At 38.2% G+C, this 19,709-nt stretch overlaps 2 protein-coding genes across 2 annotated transcripts; both read right to left on the bottom strand.

Moving 5' to 3' along the window:
• Nucleotides 1–2,363: 2,363 nt before the first annotated feature.
• LOC107803128 (GATA transcription factor 24) lies at nt 2,364–9,178 on the bottom strand. The gene is made up of 7 exons (XM_016626762.2): nt 8,721–9,178; nt 8,035–8,118; nt 7,815–7,948; nt 4,849–4,959; nt 4,385–4,490; nt 2,818–2,889; nt 2,364–2,674 (listed from the first exon to the last, which is right to left on the bottom strand). Exons 1-7 carry the CDS (start codon nt 9,123–9,125, stop codon nt 2,582–2,584), a joined length of 1,005 nt encoding a protein of 334 aa, XP_016482248.2. The 5' UTR covers nt 9,126–9,178; the 3' UTR covers nt 2,364–2,581.
• A 1,692-nt stretch (nt 9,179–10,870) lies between these two features.
• Nucleotides 10,871–18,888, bottom strand: LOC107803127 (KH domain-containing protein HEN4). The gene is made up of 7 exons (XM_016626761.2): nt 18,224–18,888; nt 14,265–14,708; nt 13,920–14,183; nt 12,042–12,335; nt 11,871–11,953; nt 11,527–11,638; nt 10,871–11,338 (listed from the first exon to the last, which is right to left on the bottom strand). The coding sequence occupies exons 1-7, from the start codon at nt 18,821–18,823 to the stop codon at nt 11,207–11,209; spliced, it is 1,929 nt and encodes a 642-aa protein (XP_016482247.1). The 5' UTR covers nt 18,824–18,888; the 3' UTR covers nt 10,871–11,206.
• Nucleotides 18,889–19,709: the final 821 nt, after the last annotated feature.

The raw sequence follows: 19,709 nt of genomic DNA, 5'->3' as shown, positions 1-19,709 counted from the left end.
TCGAGACCCCCGTTTCACTGGAAACTTTTGGAGAGAGTTGTTCGACATACTTAGCACAGAACTGCACTTTTCTACTAGTTTCCACCCATAGATGGATGGACAAACGAAACGGGCCAATTAGGGGTGTTCGTCGGTCTGTACGGTACGTTATTTAGACATTTCGGTTCGGTATTTTCGGTATTCGGTTTCTTAAAATCCTATACCAATACCGTATCTAATTAAATTCGATATGGTTCAGTTTTCCCCTTTCGGTTTTGATTTATTCGGTTTGGTAACTTCGGTTTATTCGGTTTGAATACTAACTAGTGCATAGAGCCATAGACTCTAATATTCTTAATTAAAATACTCAAAAATGCAAAACTGAAAATATTTATTAACAAAAATTTTGTCCAAAACTAGCAAATATCTACCCAAATAGAGAAAATTGTATATAAAAGAATATTTGATCATTAGAAATGTCTTGATACTTGTTTAGAGTTAATTGATGAACTTAGAGAATAAAGGAAAGTAAAATTTTAGATTTTTTATATTTATGTTATAATTGATAATATATGTTTTGTGTAATATAATATATATTTCGATACGGTATCGGTATTTTAATATTTTATTTTAAAATACCAAATACCATTCCTAATACCAATTTTTTTAAAAGTTAAACCCAATACCAAAATACCGTGTACCAAATACCAAAATTTTCGGTTTCGGTACGGTAATTCGGTATTTAACAAATTATGCATAGCCCTAGGGTCAATGCCTTACTAGAATGCTACTTGAGGCATTTTGTAAGCACGCATCATAAAGATTGTGCAAGGCTCCTAGACATCGCCCAATTCTCTTATAACTTGCAGCGGAGTGTGTCCATCGGGCGGACACCATTTGAGCTAGCCACAGGCCAATAACCACAAACTCCACATTCATTACCAGCCGCATTCGAGGAAAAGAGTTTGGGGACTTATCATATGGCCAAAGGATGGGAGGAGCAGCTCGACACTACTACGTCCTACTTGGATAAGGCAGCTAAGAAGATGAAGAAGTTTGCGGACCGTAAGCGTGTCCCACAGACTATAGAGTTGGGGACATGGCCACGGTGAAGTTTAACCCAAGACAGTTCAAGGCACTACGGCGCATGCATCAGAATCTGATTCGCAAGTACGATGGGCCATTTAAGATCGTCGCCAAGGTAGGCAAGATCTCATACAAGCTTGACATGCCATCGTATCTTAAGATCTACCCCGTCTTTCATGCCAGCATGCTTAAGCCATATCATGAAGATAAGGATGATCCGAGTAGGGGCCAATCAAGTCGAGCGCCAATGACTATCACCTCCTCGCATGATCGGGAGACTGAGGCTATTATAGATTACCAGGCCAGGCGAAAACAAGGGAAAAAAGCCACCGCTATGTTCCTCGTCCATTGGAAAGGGCAATCACCGGCCACCTGGGAACGATATGAAGACTTGTGGCAATTCAAAGATAAGATCCGAGAGTTTGTGCAACAGCATTGCGCCGCGGTCATTGCAATATTGGGTGGGGGAGAGTGTGATGACCCGCCATGTCATCATGCCACATAGGCGCCATTTGGCATATATTAATGCTATATGGAAAATTACCTAGGAAAGAAGGTTAGCATTTGTGAGAAGATTCTAGAGAAGTACGGACATTTCCTTAGAAAGATCCTAAATCCCTATAGATTTGCTAGGAAAGTCCTTGGAATCTTCTAGGTTTGGAGAGAGTTCTAGAGAAAGCTCTTATCTTATAAATACTAAGGACTTGTGTAACAATTAATATTTACACACTAGCCCCTAGGAGACTAGTATATAAAGGGGCCCACTCATTTGTAATTCACCAAACAAACAATTCAAGTTCTCTCTAATACAAAGCTTCCTTTAACAATTCTCTTGTGTTCTTTCTTCCATTCTCTTAGCGATCTTGAGTGTAGTAAGGCTGACTTGGCATAGCAAGAACGTGAGCAAGATCGTGAGCAAGTTGTCAAGTGCCGCACATGTACTTAGTTAACAACTAAGGACGTGACAAAAAGGTCGATAATTGAATTGCGTGGACTCAGAAATCAGAATAATGTGATCTATATTTCACGCCTGTAGAGTTACATGAGAAAACTCTGATATTTGCAAAGAGCAAAACAGTGTAATATACACTTCCATTTTTTATTTTAATTTCCCCGCGAATGCGTAATTTTGGCATTAACTCATAATTCTCTCCACTAATGAATGATTTTTGTAGATCATCAACTCTTCGAACCAAAAAGAAGGAAAAGTCCGTCAGAAGCAGATCTGCCCAACTGGGATGCAATGGAATTCAAATTATGTAAAAAATTTAAGGAAACAAAACTGAAGTAAAAGCAGATTAAAGTAAGCCCAGATCTTTCTTACTGAGGTTTCTCGATTTGTGATACAAATTCCAGATCTAAATTACAGTTGAACACCAGGATAAAACACTAAAACTCTGAGAAACAATGTTGGATGCCTAAGAGTACAATATTTTACTATGTACAATCTAATTTTGGCAGATAGTACAACAGATGAAACTCAATTATCCATCTCACTTCAAGAAGGATTTCTCCATCACCGTTCAGCAGTCACCACTGTGTTGTCACCGTCTGGAGTGATGATAGCAGCAGCAGCCATGGCGTCCGAGCCATTAGGTTCACCGTTGCTCTAGCGGAGAGAATTTTACAACACACATTGAGCTTTAGTAAATAAACTAAAGAAGCAATCTTTTCTTTTTGACAAGTTCTACAAAGTCAATTATTACAGGATGAAAAGATTTATTTTTTTTAAAAGAAGTGGAGATAATGTACCTGTTCACCAGATTTTGCAGTTTGATCCTGAGGTCCAGGAGTTGGAACTTTAGAAAGATCTCTTAAAATTCCCTGCCGAGATGAATAGAAGGGGAGTAAAGCAGTATTCCCACTCATCAAAACCATTTAACGAATTCCAATTGATGGAAATGACTGTTTAACGACGAGATTGAAAATTTTCTTTTAACTTGACAAAGAAGGTGAAGAGCAATGTGATGTGAAAAGCAAAAAGAACTGTGTTTCATCAACTCTATCAGATATCAATGTAAAAAAGACATGCTGTGGCTACTAATTCATCCCATATCAGGATAATCAATACCAGAAGACCAAATGGCGAGCTGACAGAGGGTTATATTGAAGAAAATATCCAAAAGGTAGTAGTTCTTACGTTTCAAATGGCAAAAGAAGAATAAAAGAAGAGTTGGGATAAAAATTTCACTGCTCAGATAGACGTCCATTATTCAACTATTGTAAGTAGGAGTTCAAACAAAAATGAATATGGTAGAGAAATAATTCCAGAATACCTGTAAAATAATAATTAATATCACTCATTAACTCAGATGAAAATAATCTCCTGGAGCTTGAGTTGTAATATAACTTAATTTACACCTTCTAACACAAAAGTAAAGGTCACATTTGAGCTCCTGTTTTTTTTTTAATTTAACAAGGTAGGTAAAACATATTTGAGCTCTTTTTTTACAAATAGTAAGGAATTTGCTTACTTATTTCAATCTTTTTAAAGGGTTAACATTAAGGTTTGTGTTATTATCTTATTTCAATCTTTTTAAAGGGTTAACATTAAGGTTTGTGTTATTATCTTATGTTAGAGTGTACCGGCGCTATATTTTCAAACACTGACTAAGAAATGATTTATTTCATTGAAAGTAAAAGCTGATAATGATGTATAACTGGCCAAGTATGTATCATGTTAATTATGAAGTTAATCATGCAAAACAACAGCTGCAATGGGATCTTGATGACAAAAAAGGCAATAGGTTTCTTTTTTATCCTGCACATGATGGACAGGAGAAGCAAAGTACATCTATGGGAAAAGTATCATATTCAATTGCCAACACGAAAAGAGAAACTGTGTGCACAGCAAGATAGAAAGGTTATTGTTCCTTTTTTACAAAGTTACTAGGAAACATAAATGTACGGTGTTTACTGTTTACTGAGAAATATACTCGGACTTCAGAAGGCGTTGCAGGAATAGATAAGAACATGCTATTAGTGTGAAAGTTTTGGGAGGGAAAGCTTAAAAATGGATCAGGGGATGTGACTCTGTTGGCTCTCATGTGGACACTATTGAGCAAAAATAATTTCGTTTCAATTGAAAGAGATAACAAGCATTTTGAACACTTAAGCAGAATCTTTTTTCCCCTTAACCATTGAAGCACACATGATATCCTAGTCATCAATGGATGCTCTTTGTGCAGAACCATATATTTGATCATGGAGCAAAACATTAAGAGGCATTTTTTAAAAAGGAACATCAAGAGGCATTTATGTCTACTAATATCCAAATAAAAACTATAGAAATGGGCACAATTTTCAACTCAATACTAACCTTATTGGCCCACTTGAGTCCACATGCATTACAAAGAGACCTTGGCCCAGCTGGTCCACGACGCATCATAGGAGTGGATTTCGAACTAATACCGCAGTGCCTACATCTGTTGAGATATGGAAAGAGAAACATCTTAGAATGATGTCAACTGTATATAATGTGATCAGTAACCTCTGAACTCTGACACTATCTAAAGTTCAATCCTCTTATGTAAAATGAACCAGAGGAATTTACATCAAATTCAATGACCAAACACAGAATAACTACAGAAAAGGGAGGTATAGCCTAGTAGTAAGGCCCTCCACCTCCAACCATGAAGTCAGAGTGTTAAAGTCACTAAGGGAACAAAAGTGGGAAATGCCACAGTTTGCTCCTAGGTAGGGGAATTTGTTGGGACGGGAAACATATTATAAGTTGAAAAAGGAAAAGCAACTACTACAGAACTGCAGAAGTTGGACACTCACGATGTTTCCTGCTCTTCTTGACCAGAGCCTTCATTCCAATCTGCAGATGAAGAACCTGCTTCGTCAGATATTGACTTTGAAGATGTAAACTGGCCCTTCTTACGCTGCATCCTGAAAATATAACACATATCAGATGAGAAAATTTAACATGAACCAAGAAAAAGACTGACTTAAACCATAATCATTTTGTAGGAACTTCAACTAACAAGCCTGATCAAAATATAGACAAGGACCGAAATTTACAACTTAGAAAAACATAACAGGACCCCATATCCCCTCCCTCTAGAAGTATGGAGCAAGAAGAGAAAACACAAAATAAATGACATTGACTAGAAAGAGCCAACATAACGTCTAAGGATACCTGCACAACTTGCACAGTCAGATGTTACTAAGACATCCTTTAGCAATAGTCATTTCGCTTGAATGGGTTGGAAGCAGTTTTCTAAAATTAAAACATGCCCCAGTTGAAGATTGATGCATGGTCACATGCGAGAAGAGCTAGTAGAATATCCATTCTTCCACCGGCCTAGTTGAGAACCCTGAGGTCTTAGGTTCAAAACCCAGGAGGCAAAAAAAACTAGGTGATTTCTTCACATATGCTTAAATCTGGCAGGCAGAATAACCTCCTATCTGTACAGGTGGGAGATAGCAGGTACCCGGTAGTATAGTCAAGGGGTACACAAATTGGCGTGGAAACTACCGTAATTTAAAATAAAATAAAAGGAATATCCATTTAATTCGATACCCTACATTTTACAAGATCTAGCTCAATAAATCAACACTTCAGACACTAAGTGGAGAACAGTCACAAAACATAAAGCACTGCCTAAGCAATATTAGATTCTAAGATGCCATCAGGCTCTTCCCAAGTTGCAGAGAACAATAAGGCCACTAAAAACACATTTTGGTGCTCTATTACATAATGTGATCTTCATTATTCATGCCAAAATTTGATATATTATGCCAAAGGGGTAATGCTTGATAATTGAAAAACCCCGGGGGCCAATGGCGCACAGCTTGAAACTCGGCTTGTGAAGCCCACTACTATAGTGCAAGTTGTACCTCATGCTCCAAAGTCAGCAAGATTGTGGAGATTTGCATCGATGGAATATAAGTCTTGCTTCATAGGAGGTTAGGTTTCATCATTTCAAGACTATTACACCACCCTCCCCACTTATAAGACAAAGTTTTCACAACAATTATCCCATTTATATTTCTAATGTCAACCCATTGCACTACAATTTTCCTTAAATGTTGTAGCTAACCTTTTCTTCTGCACAACCCTAAGGGAAAGAGTAAGTGGGGATTCCGTCCCATAGCAACTGTTCCCAGCAGTCCCAGTATTACAAAATTTCATATTCACATTCAAACAATGCCTTAGGTATGAAAGAAGTGTGTGCATCTCAGGTGCACTCTACCATAAAGATCTACTTTTTCCCTTTAATAAGTGAGCCTGCCCATAGTTTTATTAACAGTTTCAGTCATGACACCCTCACTCTGCTCTTTTTTATTTTTTTATTTTATAAAGTAAGATTTTATCGATGCACAGTACTAAGGTAGTACTATAGAAAATTACAAAATGTTGGACTTGTTTTCCATTACAGACTCATAGATTCAATAAGTCCAGCAGGTCAGCCCAGTTGAATACAATGTTTCCTTTCAGCCAACAGGACAAGTTTGGAATACATTTGAACTTGACCAAGGACAAATGCTTTTTTTTGTCTTCAAAACACCTCCTACTCCTTTCCAGCCAAACGATCAAGCAATGCATAAAGGGATAGTCATCCAAATTTTCTTTCTTCTCTTGTCAGCATCCAGAGATCCTCAATAGCAGAATAAAGTTGAGTTCTGAGAAAGTATCCACCATATTTAAATATATTAAGAAACAACGACCAAATCTTCCCTGCGAAGTAGCAACATAGAAAAATATGCTCCACTGCTTCAGCTCCTCCTTACATAGAAAACATCTGCTGAACTACTGTGGTAGGAACCATAGATTTCCATATCATCTTCCAAGGCCATCGAGTATCATGAAACAGATTGCAAGCGAGGTTAGAAATGTTACCAAATTGAAAGTGGGGAATGGACAGAAGAATAAGCTAGGGGCAGATGTTTGGCTTGAGGAGGGGATGCTTTGTCCCAAACCTTTTTACACTGGTACTGGTGCCTGATGTTATTAGTGGTGATTACTTTAAGGAAGATGGTTGGAACTTTCATTTCAGAAGGAATTTATGTGACTGGGAAATGGTAGAAGCTGCAGAAATTTATACAGAAGATGCAGTCTGCTGTATTGGAGAGGAACAAGGAAGATGTTATTCAATGGACAATTTGCAACGAGGAGTTTACTCTGTTAGACCTTTTCATAGAGTACTGCAGAAACAAATGGAGGATTATGATACTTCACTTCGCACTTTCTGAGACAAGCACATTGGCCATGTCAAGTAGCAGTACATTGCATGTTCTCGTAGTTTTACTCTTCTACTAGATAGCATTTTTTCACATTTTAGTGCATATATTATGGTTATCAACCAGCTGGATATCCACAAGGTCCTATTAGGATTCATGTAGTTTTTGCATACGGGAAGTCCATATTAGGTAAAATAAGCAAGAGCTCACAGAGAAGAGATGAAGACAATATAAACAAGTGTGCCTTAGCAAGGAGAAAGCTATCACTATTTGAAAACTTGATATGCATATATGACCATGTTGTGTTTAGGCCCATGTAGCTCAGTTCCAATTAAGAATGTCTTTGGCATCCAATATCCACTATGCTGGCATCTAAAGCCAGAAGCAAGGAATGTACAACACTCAACAAATGTTTTTCTCACTCATTGTCAAAAAAAGTTAGAATATCAACGTCAATTAATTATATAATGGTTAGCACAGAGTATTGGTGATTACAAATGGTACATCAATCGCGACACACTTCCAATTTGATCATGCATGAAAAATTGCAGCTCTATTACCTCATCGCAACTTCCTTCCGTACAGTATAACGGATCTTTTTATCGAAACACCGTTCTTTCCTCTTTTCCCTAAAACGATTCAAAGAAGCAGCTCTTTGTGGTTGATTCAATCTTCCAGGAAAGTCAGCTGAAGCCTGTGGATATTGGGGCGGAAGAGCAATAACTGATTAAAACCCAGCAGAATGGTAAAAGAATGTATGCTGGAGATAAAGATGAATACCCTCTGACTTTGGGCTGCCACACTAACAGTAGGGATTCCAGCAGGGACTTCATATCCCCCCAACAACAACAGCACCGCCTGAACCTGAAACTCAATAAACACAAAAAAAAAAAAAAAAAAAATTGCCCCAATTAAAATGATTATAATTATCAACTTAAACCACTAAAGAGGAATTAAACTCCACTACCAGATGCATATACTAAAATCATGCCGATGAGAATCACTCCTACTCCTAGAAGAACAAAAAGACCAGCACGGGTTCTTTGCTTCAAAAACTGACCAATATCAACCAATTCACCATACACGTAAAACCTAATCAATATCAAACCAATTCACCATTCACATACCACCTAATCTCAGAAACGACCAACTCCCGAGTCTTGAATCACCTCAACTCCAAAAGTCAAGTGAAAGTGAGGCAAGAACTTTCTGCCAAATACACAATTACCCTCAATTCAAAAATTGGAAACATTTCCCTAATTTACTCAATCTACCCAGAAGCAATGAACATGTAGACAACACACTACACTAAGACAAGCAAGATTCCAAGTAATGCACAAACAATTTCAAAAGAAGAAGATAAGATCAAAGTAAAAGAAGCACTCTTTCAGCTAAACTCATAAAGAACACACTACACAAATAAAGGGCAAACCTTTATAATAAGAACAAGAAAGTAAAAGAAGGACCTTTTCTGGAGAAACGGCATCAAAAACATAAACTTCGCCTTGAAACGACAGCGTAAGCTGATCGGAAGCTCCACTACCAGCAGCAACAGCAGCTTGAACTATTTCGGTATTAGGGGGACAATACAACGCGTTATGTGAAACGCCTTCCACACCATTCATCTCCATGGCCTCCCCGCCGTTGTGAAGCGCGTGAGAATGACTATGAGACTGGTGGTGATGGTCGTAGCGAGTGTTAGGGTTGTTATCCATAGACTCTCTTCCTCCATCAGCGCCGCCGCCGCCGCTTTCAGTTCCAGCGGCGACGTCGTCATCGTCGTCGTCGTCGATCTGAGTTTGCTGGTGGTGAAGTGCAGCGTTAATTGTCTCCCGTCCGTACATGTTAGCTCTGCGATTTGATTCTGCCATTTTCTGACGTCCTTTTATTTGTTTTTTCTAAAATAAAAATACTACTATAGTACAATATTACCCCGCGAGCACTGCCAGCTATGAACCAACAAATCTAGGCTCCATAAACTTGAACCACATCCAAATAAACCCGAATCTTTATGTCATTTTAGAAGAAACAATTAATTGTTTCTTCTATTTAAAGAAACAATTTGTATACTAATACTCCCTCCCTCTCATATTAACAATCATAGTTACTAAAAATAATTATCTTAAATTATCTGTCATTTTAGAAGTTCAAGGCAAAATTAATTATTTTTTTCTTTTTTATCCTTAATAATAATTATTCTTGAAGATGGAGATAACACATAAATAGAACAAATATTCAATAAAGAGATATTATATTTTAAGACATACATAAGGGTAGAATAGTTCAATCCCTTTCCTAATTAATATTTCTTAAGTGGCGTGTAAAAGAGAAACACGACACATAATATGAGACGGAGGGAATATTAACTTTTATTCAGTATTTGTGAGTACTAGTTTGGTCATTTATGTTTGTATATATTGAATTTTATATTAAAAAATATTAGTTAAATAGTAAAATAAGTATTAAAATTTAATATTAAAGCGTTAGTGAAATAGTAAAAAATGATTTTAGAAGTGTTATAAGTGAAATACTCACATATTTTCAACTTTCACCAATAATAAACTACATAATTGGAGAGCATTTTACAATAAAATTAACTTAAATCTTACCACAAATATCTTAATCTATAGAATAAATGCGACATATGCATAATTGTGAATAAATAATTTACTCAATTGGTAACTACAGCATCAGTTCCCGTTTGAGTGACTTGTTTACAAGCAGGTTACGCTCGAGCCTTTTTAATAAATTAGAATCTATTAACATTAAGTTATTACTACATCGTGATTGTTGTAACTTATACCTAAGCAGAGTTCAAATCTCATCATTAATCTTAATATCGTCTTGCTTCCGTTTATGGCTCAATCTTCTATTATACCAAAAAAAGAAAGAGGGGGAGGTTGGGGGGGGGGGGGGGGTGAGGCAACAAAACACACGAGTTCTCATTTGTTACTTATCGAACACCCAGCCTTCCATTTCATCTTCTATACTACTACGTTTTTTTATAACCATAGTATACGGGTCAATTTGTGCGCACTCAACTAATTTCACAAAACATGTGCCACTTTTCTCCCGCACCTAGTACTAGGTAACTCTATCCAATACTATGTGTTTGTGTAGAGGTCCACGTGTATTTACACATATTGCATGACTATGACCAATAGGCATAATGTCCCAATAAGAAAAGAAAAGAGGAAACAGTACAATTTGACACGTGCTCGGTACATTTTAAATTGATTATTTAGAAAAAATGGAAGTATTAACTGCTTTATATCGATGGCTAATTTCATTCTAAATTGACTATTTGGAAGGGGGGGAAATGGAAGAATGAATTGCTTTATATCGCCTATAAGCATATAGGTTGCATACGGTACCTATTTAAAAATTGAAATATAGAGATGAATCGTACAAGCCCGTCCGTTATCTTTTTGGTATGCTATACAGACTGGATAAATTTAAACAATAATGATATTAGAATTCAATTTTGGAACAAGTAAGATGTCTGAATTATAACTATATGCCTCCATAACTATTAACATGTATGGAGATAATTTATCCAAGAACACTTTTAACTCAAAGAGATACATCATACAAGCAATAAAGAAGTCAAGTGCAATAAAGAAGTCAAGTGTCAACCTATCCCTTTCAAATGAAAGAAAAACCTCTTATACATGCTAACACATTATACCGCATAGTCAATTTACCCTGAACTGAATCAGGAAAGAATTTCTTATTTCCCAAGGTATGTCCAAACCAATAAAAACTTATTGTCCGGTGGCTTTTATCTCCTAGTATCTAACAAAAACCTCAGAGTCAACACATAACATAGTATACAAAATATCTTATGGATGAATGGCTACTTTAAAAAAATGAAATTGGCTGTTGATAGAGATCTAATTGGTACTAGTTCAGGATACAAAATTTGGAAGCTAGCTCTTTGATAAGTTAAAGGCTATCCGGTTAGTATGAATGCCTGAAGGAGGCTCTGAGCAGCCTGTGTTTCATCTGGTGTCCCAGAGATTACAATAGTCCTGTCAGTTGTTCCAGAGCGGGGCTCGTGTACCATGACCCTTGCTCCTGAAATCTGATTAAGTGCAGCCGAAGATTAAATGCCGGAGAGAAAAATGAAAGACATACAAGAGAAACAGGAGTTTAACATGGTTCATCTCTTTATTGCTTTCTCAGGTTCTTAATTAAGAAGTCAAGGTAGAGTTTTCACCTATCCTGTGCACTTTCCACTACACCAATTAGTAAGGTAAATGGCTAACATACCTGTCTTAGACGAGCCAAGTTGCTTCCGTTCTCCCCATACACAGAGCTGACAACATTTTCAGGAACCAAGATCTCCACTGTAGTATTGGTCACAATGGCAGATCTGCTTTCACTGCAAGCAATAGCAAAAATGCAACAACCTGATGAATACAACCAAGAAATTTCTACTTGGGGTATGAGATAATCTTAGGTGCTCTTTTCATCAAGTCTATAATGACTATTTGGAAAATCAAGGCAGGGAAAACTTTCATAAAAGCCATGTTACAGGGAGTCCACCCTCATCATTAGGTCCTATCACATGTGAAAAAGCATTAAGTGCTTGTGAAGTAATGCAAGACACAAACCATCCAAGTTCTATGCCGCCTTTAACTGAATTAGATCCTTTGCTGACATCAAAAGCACCTCTTTGGTTTCCTCCAGGTCGTGTCTAATAGCCAAAGCCACCGAAAATGTTTGAAAATTAGTCAGTGAAGATTTATTAAATTAAAGGGAAAATTAAGCATTTAGCAGTTCACCTGCGCTGACCACTGTCCTGGTGATGGGGGATGATCTATGTTGTTAGAAAGTACAAGGTTATCCATAGACCGGGTTAAATCAGGATGCCGATTGGTACCATGTGAGACACCACTAGACCGATGAAATCCAAAAGGAGGTTCCTTCATTTGGCCAGAGAGACTACTTTCAGACGCCAGAGGAGGGCTGTTTCTGCTTACAGCACCATTTGACACCTTCGCTGCCAAGAGGTTATCACGCAACCGACCAGTGACATTTCGTAAAGCATCTTGTACATTTACAAACTCACCTGCAATCTAAACAATATAATCTCAGTGCAACAGAAACACCAAAATATTTTGATCTCCTATACATTGATTTGAATAGGTGTGGAAACCCACACGTATGAAAGAAAGTGTGATAATTTTCAAATAATCTAATCCGAAGATGAATTCTCCACAAGAAAGGACATATCAGTAATCTTCCTTCAATAAATATGAAGAGAAACAGGTATTTAGGAGCTCACTTTCAATCTTTAAACCTTTTCTTTTTGATAGGGAAACCTGGACATATTTCACCATAACTGGAGAAAAGATGCTTTTGAATTTGGTAATTCATGTTCCAATAACCAAGTAGGCTAAATATTCTGAAATTGTAGAAATTCTTAAGCACCAAATATTGCTTCACTCTAAACCAAGTTATGAATTGTAGATCAGCAATCTCCAGCGAAAAGATTAACAAAGACAAAGTTGCGACTCGTGATGATCTTGACATCGTCTACTAAGCACCAACCGATATATTGATGTTAGCCTATTGCATCCACTTAGCTTTAAGAATAGTTGCCAATATTAATGAGCCTAAGGCTTTATATATTATGTAATCTAAAAAGTGCATTACCCTAACATTACAACAAATAGTATATGCCACTCGAAGTAATGCACCAGTTCAGACCTGTACATATCCTGAATATTTGGTCAGATACCATATATAGTCAATTAATTAACTAGCTGATACAACTCATTTGCATTTGAAAAACACCATTCTAAAAAAACAATATCATTCAAGTAAAACTGACACAAGATTGCTATGCTTGCCTGAGAATTAAAACGTGAGCTTCAACAAAGCAGACGGAAACAGAAGTCATGTAACTTAATCAATACTCTTTCTTTGACAGATTGCCGGACCATATGCAGCAGGACATGAGTCAAACCTAGATAAACTATAACAAAAATTGTGATAATCATGATAAGGACAATTAATCTTTGTATCCAAAACAGGACGGTTTACTCTTAAAAGGCCAGGTGTGCGACAGAGAGCTGTACCTAGACGTGAATTAGCTTCCTAGGTTGAGCAGTCTCAATTTCACAACTGGATTTCTGAATAGATGTTGGGCTGGGCCATATCGAATGGTGTGAGCTGCATGTGGGGAGATCCGCAATACAGTTTTTAAGGGAATCTATCGAAATACAGACCGGCACCCACCCGACTGAGAATTAATTGGGTACAAAACTTATCTGGTCACTAATGAAGTCCTCAGTTTCTTTCAAAGGTGCTGACCCGCAGTGAGGTAGAGATGACTAAATTACTTTCAAATATTCAGTGCAACTGTCTGGCTTGAAAGAAATAGCAGAATTTTTTATGGCAATAGGAGAAACATTCATAGCCTTAAACTAAGATGTGTTTTGTGCTTGATGTTTTGTGCAACCTAGTTATTGTACAAGATATAGATGCAATACTAGACACAATAGAGAATTTATGCTTTCTGTAATTACGCTTGATGTTCTTGCTTATAACAAGTATCTATAAAATTTCTAATTACTTATCAAAATAAAAATTTGGTAGATTTGCAAAAGTATTTATAAAAAGTTGAAGCTAGAAAGGCAAAAGGCTGAACATCTCACCTGCACAACTTCATCATTGTCTGAGACACACTTAGGGACTTGGTCACCTCTAAATATTCGTATGCTGGAACCTGTCTCCTTCCTTATCTCTGAAATTATTGTGCCTCCCTTCCCCAATAAACAACCAACTTGGTTGGATGGCACCACAAGTCGAAATGTAATTAGTGATCTTGTGCCCAAATTCATCCCAGAGCCAGCATCCCGAATACGATCAAAAACAAGAACGACAGCGGTTTGTGCTGGAGATTTCCGTAATTCTAGGTTCTAGATAAAAAGAAAACTAAATCACTTGACACACAAAATACCTTTCAAAAAATACGCAAGACAAAAGAAAACCCAACTAACCTCCAATGCGGTAATAGTTATCACTCGCTCGTTGCACTCAACGACATTTGGCCCAACAGCGATGCTTGCACCGCTGTCATTCTGAAGAGTCCTTACAATTGCCCCACCCTTGCCAATTATTGCACCAACCCTTTCATTTGGGCAGAGAATCCTGAAAGCAACCTCTTGTAATGGTAGTTTTGCATCAATGTTGGAAAGCTTCTCAGCATCTAGAGACACAGGATGGCATCCAGAGGCACCTGAGAAAGAGCTTGTGGTTATGGGCTGTGACATTGAACTCCTTTGTGCAGGTAGATCAACTTGCCGAGGAGGCAAAGCCTGTTCCAAATCTAACCCAAGTGGCGCATTCTCAACTGTTCTACATCTTTCAACAGAAAAACAATCTTGAAGTCGGCGACTGACAGCAACAAGTGCCTTCTTAACAGCCAGAATGTCCCCTTCTATCTGGCCATTAACAACCAATTCACACATCAGAAATCTTATGTCATATTCATTGTGCCGCTACTATTTAGTTAAAGATATTCAAAGTATAACATACAAATTCTTGATAAACTGTGCAGAAGTACAGAGCTAGATGTTTAAGTTTTTGCATTAAGACTTTCAAAAAATTACTATGCATTTACAGTTTCACTGAGGTCTCGCCACTCACTTCTGGTGAACAATTGTTGCAATTAATAGGGGTCATGACAGCAGGAATTATACCATACAAAAATGGGATAATTCTGAAGGAGTAGCTCCACCAAAATTTCACAAACATTTGAGACTTTAATATTAATGCTTCTGCACTCTGCAGCTCCACTACAAGCTAAAATCAATCTTGCTGATGATTTGCACTATTTCAAGCTGATAACTTGATTCTTCAAGAAATTAAAGAAGGGTGAAAAGGAGAGAGAGAGAGAGAGAGAGAGAGAGAGAGAACTAAGAAAGGCAATGCCACTGTGTGCTACTTGGCAATAAAATTTGGTCTGCAAACAAGTTATACATGGATTATAATGCCATATATTAATTGTAATAAAATGAAAAACAGTAACTAAATTATATCTGTGGTATTCGGATTGCCGAGGGCCTGTGCACCCCCGAATTAGTCGGGGCTCGAAGAGACTCGAACACCCGGTGCAAATCAAAAAAAAAAGAGTTAAAATGAGATTCATCAAAATATAAGATAAACTCTTTTATAACATGACATTTTTCTAGCGAGATGTGGACATCTACAGCGGACTGTATAAGAATGGCAGGGAGAGAGGTGCTAGGGATCTCGAAGGGTTACTATGGCGGACACCAAAGCGACTGGTGGTGGAATGATGTGGTCCAAGGTAAAGCGGAAGCAAAGAAAGCGGCGTATTTTAGGTTAGTGAAGAGCACAGACGAGGAAGAGAGGAGAGTGAACAGAGGAAGGTATAAGGAAGTCAGGAAAGGAGGCGAAGTTAGTAGTCACGGAGGCTGAGGATGCAGCGTTTGGTTGTCTGTACGAGGAGTTGGGGGTCAGAGGAGGGGAGAAGTAGCTATTTCAGCTGGCTAAGGCTAGAGAGAAGAAGGCTCGTGACCTGGATCAAGTGGGGTGCATCAAGGGCAAGGACGGCAGTGTATTGACGAAAGACGCCCAGATTAAGCGGAGATGGCAGGATTAATTTCATCGGCTTATGAATGAAGAAGGGGACACAGACATTGTGCTAGGGGAATTGGGTCACTCCTGGAGTTACTAAGACTTTAGGTATTGTAGGCATATTAAGGCTGAGGAGGTCGTGAGAGCTATGCGCAAGATGAGTAGGGGCCGAACGACCGGGCCAGACGAAATTCCGGTGGAATTGTGGAGGTGTGTGGGTAGAGCAGGCTTGGAATGGTTGACTGTGCTATTTAATGTTATCTTCAAGACGAAGAGGATGTCAGATGAATGGAGGTGGAGTACGATGATACCGTTGTACAAGAATAAAGGTGACATTAGAATTGTAACAACTATAGGGGCATCAAGTTACTAAGTCATACCATGAAAGTTTGGGAGAGGATGATGAAAGGGAGGGTGAGGATGGCAGTGTCTATATCCGACAACCAATTCGGATTCATGCCGAGTCGGTTCACTATGGAAGTTGTCCACCTTATCAGGAGGTTGGTGGAACAGCACAGGGATAGAAAAAAAGATTTACACATGGTGTTTATTGACCCAGAGAAAGCGTATGACAAAGTTCCTAGGGAGATTCTTTAGAGATGTCTGGAGGGGAAAGGTGTGCCGGTAGCTTACATTAGGGTATTAAAGGACATGTCTGAGGGAGCTAAGACTCGGGTTAGGACTGCGGGAGGTGAATCGGAGCACTTTCCGGTTGTTATGGGGTTGCACCAAGGGTCTGCGCTCAGCCCGTTCTTATTTGCCCTGGCGATGGATGCGCTAACACACCATATTCAAGGGGAGGTGCCATGGTGTATGTTGTTCGCTGATGATATAGTACTGATTGATGAGACGCGAAGCGGCATTAATGAGAGGTTAGAGGTTTGGAGACAGACCCTTGAGGCTAAAGGTTTCAAGTTGAGTAGGACTAAGACAGAATATTTGGAGTGTAAGTTCAGCGATGAGTCGGGGGAAGCGAAAATGGATGTGAGGCTTGACTCACAAGTCATCCCTAAGAGAGGAAGTTTCAAGTACCTTGGGCCAATTATTCAGGGGGGTGAGGAGATAGACGAGGATGTCACACACCGTATAGGTGTGGGATGGATGAAATGGAGGTTAGCATCTGGAGTCCCGTATGACAAGAAAGTGCCACCGAAACTCAAAGGCAATTTATATAGAGCGGTGGTTAGACCGGCCATGTTGTATGGGGCTGAGTGTTGGGCAGCCAAGAATTCTCATACCCAGAAGATAAAGTGGCAGAAATGAGGATGTTGAGATGGATGTGCAGCACACTAGGCTGGATAAGATTAGGAATGTAGATATTCGGAGAGAAGGTGGACGTGGCTCCTGTAGACGACAAGATGGGGGAAGCGAGGCTTAGATGGTTCGGGCACGTGCGAGGAGAAGCACAGATGCCCCGGTTAGGAGTTGTAAGCGGTTAGCATTGGCAGGTACGAGGAGAGGTAGAGGACGGCCTAAAAAGTATTGGGGTGAGGTGATCCGGCAGGACATGGCGCGACTAGAGATTTCTAAGGACGTGGCTCTGGATAGTAAGGGGTGGAGGTCGAGCATTAGGGTTGTAGGTTAGGAGGGAGTCGAGCGTTTTTTGTCTTTGTTGTTCCGGGGGCGGGGCTGGCATGTTGATGTTTCGTTGTGGGTTGTTAGTGGTTTATGTAGTTTCCTCACTATTTCCTATGGTAGTATTGTTGTTTATTGTTATTGCTTTTACATCTATTTTTCTATTTCTTACGATGTTGTTACTTTTTTTATAGCTTCTATTGTTGTCACTAATCTATTGTCTATTGTTTATTTTTCTTCTTCTCGAGCCGAGGGTCTTTCGAAAACAACCTCTCTACCCATCTGGAGGTAGGGGTAAGGTCTGCATACACTCTACCTTCCCCAGACCCCACTTGTGGGATTTTACTGCGTTGTTATTGTTGTTTAATAATACAAACATTATCTCAAACAAAAGAGATACTAATAAGTAAGAGATGGCTAATTAAACATAGCTTAAAGGGCATTTGCACTATTTAATTGATCTAGATATGCTAATATGTGTACTGTTATTACGGCATAGTTGCAGGGGTTATATTTATAAGGGAAGCAAGGTGCCAAATGTTGAGATCCATCTCAGAAAAAGGTACCAAATGTTGAGATCATTTCCTCCTATACATCAAACCAAACGAGCCCTTATGACATCCCAAGATTATCAAGACAATTCACTTACAATCACGCATATAAAATCAGCTATCAATAGTTCACCTTGCTGCTGTTAGCTTAAACAAGTAGTAAAGTTTAGAACTTTAACTAGAAAACCGAAGTTGTTAAGCCTTAAAAATAACTGCAAGATATTAATTACCTCAACTATTTCATCATTGGGCGAAGCACAAGATGGCAATTTATCTGGAGTTAAAACCTTAATCCTACATCCATTCTCTCTTCTTATTGCATCAATTACTTTTCCACCTTTACCCATCAAAGCACCCACCTGATTCCCCTTCACTAATAACCTACACGACACCACACTCTCCGCACCCAAAACAACGCCATTATTTTCAGCTGTTACATCTATCACTCTTTCGAAAACCCTAATGAGTGCCTCTTGTGCAGCCGAAACCTCAATCTCATCATTCCGCTGCTGCTCATCCGCCTCGGTGGGGCCCAAGAGATTGAGCCTAATCTTCTTGTTTAGGGAAGAGGAGGCTACAACGACGATGAGACGGTGGTGGTCGGAGTTGGGAGTGGAGACATCAACGTGAATCTTCGCGGAGGTATCTTGTTGGAGTTGTCGGATGATGGAACCTGATTTTCCTATGACTCCTCCGACGCGGGAAGCATGGCAGAGGAGCCGGAACACGACACGCCTCGGTAGCGGTGAATAGTTGTTGTTGGCGGCGGGTACGTTGGTGGTGGAGTGGGGGGCGGAGGCGGAGGCGGCGACGAGGTTGGGTTCGTGCATTAGTGAAGTAGCTGTAGGAATTTTCTTTGTTGATAGAGAAAAGAGTAGAGCCCTATGTTTAAGTTGTAGTGTTTCCCTTTTTTAACCAATTATTATTGGACTGATTCGTGGACTTCTGTTGGATATTGACTTCAACTTTAATTACACATTTTAGGAAAAAGAAATTTGACCTTACTTTTTGTTCATTTATTTTGGGATTTAAACTTTTGTAGTGATGCAACAACTATAGGGCATCCAATCAAAAAGAATTTTAAGTTTATAAGTATATTATTTCAAAGTTGTGTTTTCTATTTTTATAGTAAACTAGTCTTATGGTACGCGCTTTGCGCGTGTATTTAAATCAGTGAATATAGGATCTTTTAGAAAATTATGTTTTACTATTAAATATAGTATGTTTGTATTATAAAATAAAAATTATTTTATACTCTTTAAAATATATATAGTTTTAGTTGAAAAGGCTTATCTATAAAAATTTCCATGTTAATTTTTCTATCTTATTTTTATTTTTTTCATCCCAAATACAATTCTTATGCAAACAAATTTATGCATCCTAAGAGTTTTGTCAACTTGAAAAATAATTTTAATTATACGATGAATTTAACAAATAATTGAATTGAATTTTTTGACTTAACTATTTGGCCTTGATATTAAAAGAACTAATTTATTTTTTGTTGATTCAAATTCTTAATATTAGCTCATCCCAAATTTTCGATATTTAATTGTAACATGAAAGAGATTACAATTATGTGTCGTTCAAATATGAAAATAATTATATAAAGTAATTAAAATTTAATTATTTAAAGTATTGTGAATGCTAAAAGTTTCTACACTGTTCAAATAAAATTTATTTTTATAAGAATATAAAAATATTACATTAAAACTTGTA

Source organism: Nicotiana tabacum, chromosome 7, assembly GCF_000715075.1.
Source record: "Nicotiana tabacum cultivar K326 chromosome 7, ASM71507v2, whole genome shotgun sequence".
Lineage (NCBI taxonomy): Eukaryota > Viridiplantae > Streptophyta > Magnoliopsida > Solanales > Solanaceae > Nicotiana > Nicotiana tabacum.
Note: the sequence above shows the minus strand (reverse complement) of the source record. Positions and strands in the feature narration are given on the sequence as shown.